The sequence below is a fragment of the Octopus bimaculoides genome, chromosome 11 (genome assembly GCF_001194135.2).
Source record: "Octopus bimaculoides isolate UCB-OBI-ISO-001 chromosome 11, ASM119413v2, whole genome shotgun sequence".
Classification (NCBI taxonomy): Eukaryota; Metazoa; Mollusca; class Cephalopoda; order Octopoda; family Octopodidae; genus Octopus; species Octopus bimaculoides.
Window position 1 is genome coordinate 51,462,178 of NC_068991.1, and position 6,337 is coordinate 51,468,514.

General features: G+C 35.8%; 1 protein-coding gene across 1 annotated transcript in view; it reads right to left on the reverse strand.

The window, feature by feature from the left end:
* LOC106873918 (neutral protease) overlaps positions 1 to 4,688 on the reverse strand; it is a 9,538-nt gene extending 4,850 nt beyond the window's left edge. The window contains exon 1 of the mRNA XM_052971988.1: positions 4,359 to 4,688. Coding sequence (XP_052827948.1) covers positions 4,359 to 4,688 — 330 coding nt within the window. The remainder of the gene's footprint in view (positions 1 to 4,358) is intronic.
* Positions 4,689 to 6,337: the final 1,649 nt, after the last annotated feature.

The window sequence follows — 6,337 nt, forward strand, 5'->3', positions numbered from 1 at the left end:
TCTTTGCCGTATGGGGTCGCGCATTGTCCTGATGAAACATCACTCCTTTTCGATTCACTAAAGCGGGTCTTTTTCTCTTCAAAGCTTGGTTCAAACACTCTAATTGCTGACAGTAGACTTGAGCATTGATTGTTGCATTAGGTGGTAACAATTCAAAGTGAATTACTCCTTTGCAATCCCACCAGATAGAGAGAAGAACCTTTTTCCCATGAAGTTCCCTTCTCGGTTGTGGTTGAGCGTTTTCTCTTTTACCAAGCCACTGTTTACGACGTTTAACATTTCGATAGAAGATCCGGTTTTCGTCACCAGTTACAAGTCTATCCAAAAAGGGTAAAATGAGTTCGCGAGAATGGAGAGAAGAGCAGATGTCAACTCGGGATTTGCGCTTGCTTTCGGACAATTTATGAGGCACCCATTTTCCAGGGTTTAGGAACCTTACGAAGTTGTTGAAGATGACGATGAACAGTTGTATGGTTTGAACAAAGCTTTATTGCCAATTCTTCAACTGATAGTGCAGGATTTTCTTCAAGTAATGCCTCAAGGAGCTTATCATCAAACTCAACTGGACATGCTGTTCGATCTTCATCTTCAAGGCTGAAATCTCCACTTCTGAATTTTGCAAACCATCTTCTGCAAGCTCTTTCATTCAAGCATTCTTTCCCATTAAACTGAGTGTATGTTTCGAGTCGCTTCAGCTGCAGAGTTTCCTTTTTCTGTTTTTGTACTCATAAAGCATTATGTGCCTTAAATGCTCTTTGGATACTTCCATGTTAGAAAGGGTTTTAATCAAAGAAATTTTAATTCTGTTATTCTGTAAAATAATATATAATTAGTTTAAATGTACACAAATGCATAAAAATAACTTTTAATTCCATTAGACATTCTAAAATATTATTAAATTTCATTCAATTTTAAAAAGGTAAAATCGGACAGAACTTATGAGATGACCTGATAGTTACAGTTGTGGCGAGTGGTAGTGTCTCCAGTATGGAAAGCTATGCCAGGGCCGCTACGGCGAAGAAGCCAGTGCCGCTGGAAACTAAGTTGATCGAGCTGGATAGGGAGGAGGTGAGCAGAAGCAGGAATTTGATAGAGGTAGAGGGAGACTCATATAAATTGTTCCCCACTCCTGCCAAAAGAGACCAAGGAAGATAAAATACTGAGGACTGTTGTGCGTCGTACACAGGCTATCGAGACCAGTAAAATTCAAATGGTAATGGAAGAAGAAATCGAGGAGTGCCTGGGTGAAATTATAGATGAAGCCACGTACATCCGCAGAGGAAGAAAGTTCGATACGGTGGGGGTGAGGTTTGCCACCAGAGAAGAGGCAACCAACTGGTGGGGATTTGGATTCGAAACGTAGCTTTTTGTCACATTCGAGGACATAGAAAGAATTCCCTACCAGATAGAAGTGGAGGACGAGAGTACATTAAATGTCGTAGTTGAGGGAAGAAAGCCAAACTGTCACATATGCGGGGAGAGAGGCCATATGAAGACCAAATTCCCCCTATGAGTTTACACAGCCGGAACGAGAGAAAACGCAAACAGAGGAAGAAAACATTGCAGACCACACTGAGGAATCTAAAGAGAGACAGAGGTATAAAACAGAGGAAACAAAAGAGAAGAACAATAACGGGTCTTCTAGCCCTAAAAAGCGGAAGAAATATAAGTCAAAGGATCGGTCAACAGAGAACAAAAAAGAGACAGGAAAGCCAGAAACTAATAATGTACAAGAAAAGGAGAGAATGGATAAAGATGTTAAATATAAGGGAATAACAAGAGTGAAGATGCCGGAAGCCTGTGCTGAGAAATGCATTTTGATACGCGAGGAAAATTACTGGGAGTACATAAAAGAATTTGATGAGAATGTAACAGCGAAACGGGTTTAGTTGGTGGAGACCCCCCCCCCCTAGAACTGATTATTTACAGTTGATAAAGACGGAAGTAACAGTGATTAATGGGAGAAAAATAACGCGAATATTTCAATTTTTGGAGTTGCAAAACTGTTAAAATGTATGCATGGAGTTTAAGTAAAAGTGAAAAACTGGATAAATGTAACCACCCGACTTCGGGTGTCGAGTGGACATTGCGCCTCATTTTTTCATCCTTGCATATTGTCATTTTATTTTAATTTTTCTTCTACTATCATCATTCGCTTTTTGTAATTTTTAGTTCCCCGATTTTATGTTTGTTGCGTTTTGTACTAAAGAGGCTTTTATACATAGAGAGGAATTTATATAAATTCATTACTGTATATAAGTCGAAACAAATTGTTGGCTTTATTTGTGTTTTTTGAAGATTTGTTATGTTATATTATATTACATTATATTATAATGTAAATAAATTTTAGCTTGTCAATTGTTTTTCTCTATTTCATTTAATATTTGTTTATTATAATTATACCCTTTTATCTGTGGTATTCACCTATTGTACCAGTGAATTGTAGGTTTACATCCCTTTGAAGGAAATGTTTTTTTCCTTCGTTTGATTTATATATACGCACACTCACACACAAACACACACGCACGTAGGCTCATTACTACACATTTTCTGCTGGTTTTCTGATCAGATTCATATAATTTCTGTGAATTACATCATTGCAGAAATTTCAACTCAGAATGAAATCAAAATATTACACCAATTGGTTGTGAATCTCATTGTTCCTGTTGTCTCCTTAACACTCATTCACCTAGCATGGAAGCGGGCACAACATATACATCTCAGATTTCAAAGGAACTCAAATAGACAAGAGTGGATAATCCTTTGCACAGGTGAAAAGTCAGGTGATTGATATTTGCACCACTATTCTTATAGTATAACAGCAAGACATAATCCTTAACAACCAGTGGCTGGTACCCATTAACCTTTTTCCTTTTACAGCAAGCCTACTTAATCAGTTGAAAGATAATGACGTAGCCCACCAGGAATGCAGAGGACCGAACTGACAAAGCAGATGAAGGGGACAAGTTGTTAACAACAGAGAGAGAGAGAGAGAGAAAGAGAGAGAGAGAGAGAGAGAGAGAGAGAAAGAGAGAGAGAGAGAGAGAAAGAGTGGGCGCGAAATGTAGTGTCGATACAGTAATCTGAGAAGTAATTGTATAGCTATATAACTGGGTCTATGAAATAGGAAAAACATTTGTGATTCACCATAATCAATGGATAAGTTACAATAGTTAACTCACTCATGTGCTGATGGGTCTTAACTAAGGAAGCAACGTGTTGATAGATCTCATCACAAAGGAGAAATAGTTGAGGATGATTACAAGTTCGGTTAGATAGAAAATAGCAGAGATGCTACAATAATCCATAAATCAAATTTTCTAGAAAATATTTTATGTGGGAAATGAGTCATTTGTCATCATAAGGAAATGCAAAATTAAATTACACGTAAATTTAAACAATGAAAAATTCTTGAAAATATACTTACTGCCAAATAGGAGATGCCAGGAATAAAACATAACCAACAAATGCATCATGATTGCAGAATATTCCCAAAATTTATGCTCTGTCCAAAAACTATCTCAAGGTTTGACTCTTTCGTTTCTGACTCCTATTTATATTGTCAGCACAATTATTACATGGGTCAACCACCCTCTCAACACCCGCGTCAATTTAGGGTAGAGCTTAGCAACAACCGGGGAGAAGTATTAACACACCAAATAATTGCTTTCATTACATAAATTAATAGGTTATTTTACACCCCATCATTTCTAAATTGATCCCTGACATTTAAGGTGAATAAACGAATATTTGTTTATTTCATTATTCTTTCTAGTAAATTCTTATTGTTAAAACTACATAATCCATTCAATAAAAATTAGAACCAATCTTAATAGGTTTTATTCTGGATAGCTAAATACTATAATAGTAATAATTAGCATAGTTTAAAATTACGCAATTCTGCATTTTGAAATGAACTAAATGGTTATTGTCTATTTATAGGTGATTCAGATTTCAAACATGATTTTAATTTTCGCCTATCAGGTACAGATTTTGCACAAATGGCTGCCAAATATACAGGGTGTCCCAAAAGTTACAGATGGGTTTCAATTTTTAATAACTTCCTGAAGTTTATAAATAAATGTATGAAACTTTGATACAATATAAAGAACATAATGGAAATTAATATGGACAAGTCAAATTTTGTAACACTACACCATCACATATGAAAAAATGACATCGCTTAAATGCCAGTCATTTTCGGCTTCGCACGCCCGTGTTCTTTCCAAAACCACAACGCCCTCAAGAGTTTCAGACTCCACTTCTCTGATTTCTTTATTGATGTTCTCCTTCAGTTGCACCAGGGTCTCCGGTTTGTTGACGTAAACCCTCTCTTTCTGGTATAGATTACTATAAACCAATGCATTTGTGTTATCATGTTCAATTCCTTGAATAAATGATCCTGTTGCATCGCCAGTCAAATGTCTGTCATTATCTTCTGTAACAGTTAATGAAGCATCAAAAACAGGAACACCTAAGAACTTCTCTTGTAAGCGTAAAACTTCTGTGCCTTCAGCTGTTTTGATACGGTTTGACTCTTCAACTTCTTCATACTCCTTCAAACCAAGAAGATCTCTGACTGTTACTTCAGCTTTATCTAAATGACGCCGCTGAAACGGAGCTGGGGGATGATAAATCATCCTCCTTGCTCTTTCATGAGCATCAACACGATAAACCGTATCATACATTATTCCAATGTACGTAAAATAACAAAATATTTCAGTGTAATTAGTTGAAGCATTGACTTATTACTTTATTTTCACAGGAAAAAAAATTATTAGCTTGTAAATTACACTTAATACCAAACATTATGTCGTTTAGCAATTCTTTTTCTTGGTTAAATAATCTGCAATAGGAAAAAGATCAACTGTTGATGGAGAGAACGTGATGATTGCTGTGTGTTTTCAATTATAGCTTTGATATTTCTTATACTTGGGTCCATAATTCAGCTCTTCAACTAAATTATTTATCAGCCTTCTAAAAAATAAAAAGAGAAAGAAAGAGAGAAAATCAGAGAGAGAGAGAGAAGGGAGGCATCACTCAGTAAAATCCTGGTTTCAATAATGAGCATTTTGTTGTAGAAGGGTTTCCTGCTCATCTTTTCAGACTTCTAAATATCATTGAAGCATGAACCCATTATCTAAGAATATCCTTCTCTTTTGTATCTCCTAATTTCCATTGATTTTTATATTATCAATTTATTTCAATGAAGAAATACACCAGAAACAAATCGTTTCACAATTATTTCAAAAGAATAGATAAAAGACAAGTTAACAATTCTAAACACATTACAAATATTTTTTCTAGAGATTGCTTCTATTATAGCTCTTTTAGATTTGTACATCACTGCAATAATTATGAATGGCAATTGACACAAAAACTGTGATAAGTACTGCATTGTATTCTCAGAGAAATCGCTTAAATCTTGGGCTCCTTGTGTCACTGTTCTCAACAAAGTTATATAACACTTAGATAATGAAATCCATTACTTCTAGCAATGACATTTTGCCCGTTGATTGCTAAGGCCATTATTTCCAGCAATGCTGCCGCAGGAACATTAGGTTATTAAAGCCATTGTTTCCTGTAAAGACTTTTAAATTTAGGGCGATAATGCCATTGATCCCGGTAAAGATACTTAAATTTAGATTACAAAGGGAATAGAACCCACCAATGAAAATTAACATTTAAGTTTCTAATGCAAACGCCAACGGCAAAGATGCTCAACGCTTAAGTTTTCAAAAACATTGATCCACAGGAAGAGATTTAGTGTTAAGTTTACTAAAGCCATTGTTCTAAATGCATCCTACGTAATGTTTAGATTACTAAAGGCATTGTTAGCCAGTAAAGACACTAAGACTTTGCTTTTGCTAAAGCCATTCTTCCCTGAGAAGACACTTAATTCTGGGCTGCTACAGTTATGTATTTCAGGAATGATATTTAACATTGTTCCCTGCAAAATCATGTACTCCCACTAATTCATATCTGGATTTACTTACACCCTTTTGAAGTGTCCACAAGCGCTCAGCTTGTCCGTTTGATCTTGAGTGATACGGAGGAGATATGATATTTTCAATTTAGAACATCTTTCAAAAATTCTTAAATTTATTCGCCGTAAATTGTATACCGTTATCGATGATTATTTTGTCCGGGACACCATACTTTGCAAAAAGTTCATGTATAAAATTCCATGTTACCGTGTAGGTCGGTTTTCTGCATTTACACATTTCTGGCCATTCTGTAGAGCTAGCTACCACTATTAAATAATATGATCCGTATAATGGTCTTGTGAAGTCTATGAGTAGCCTGGTCCAAGGAATATCAGTCTTGGGCCAAGGAT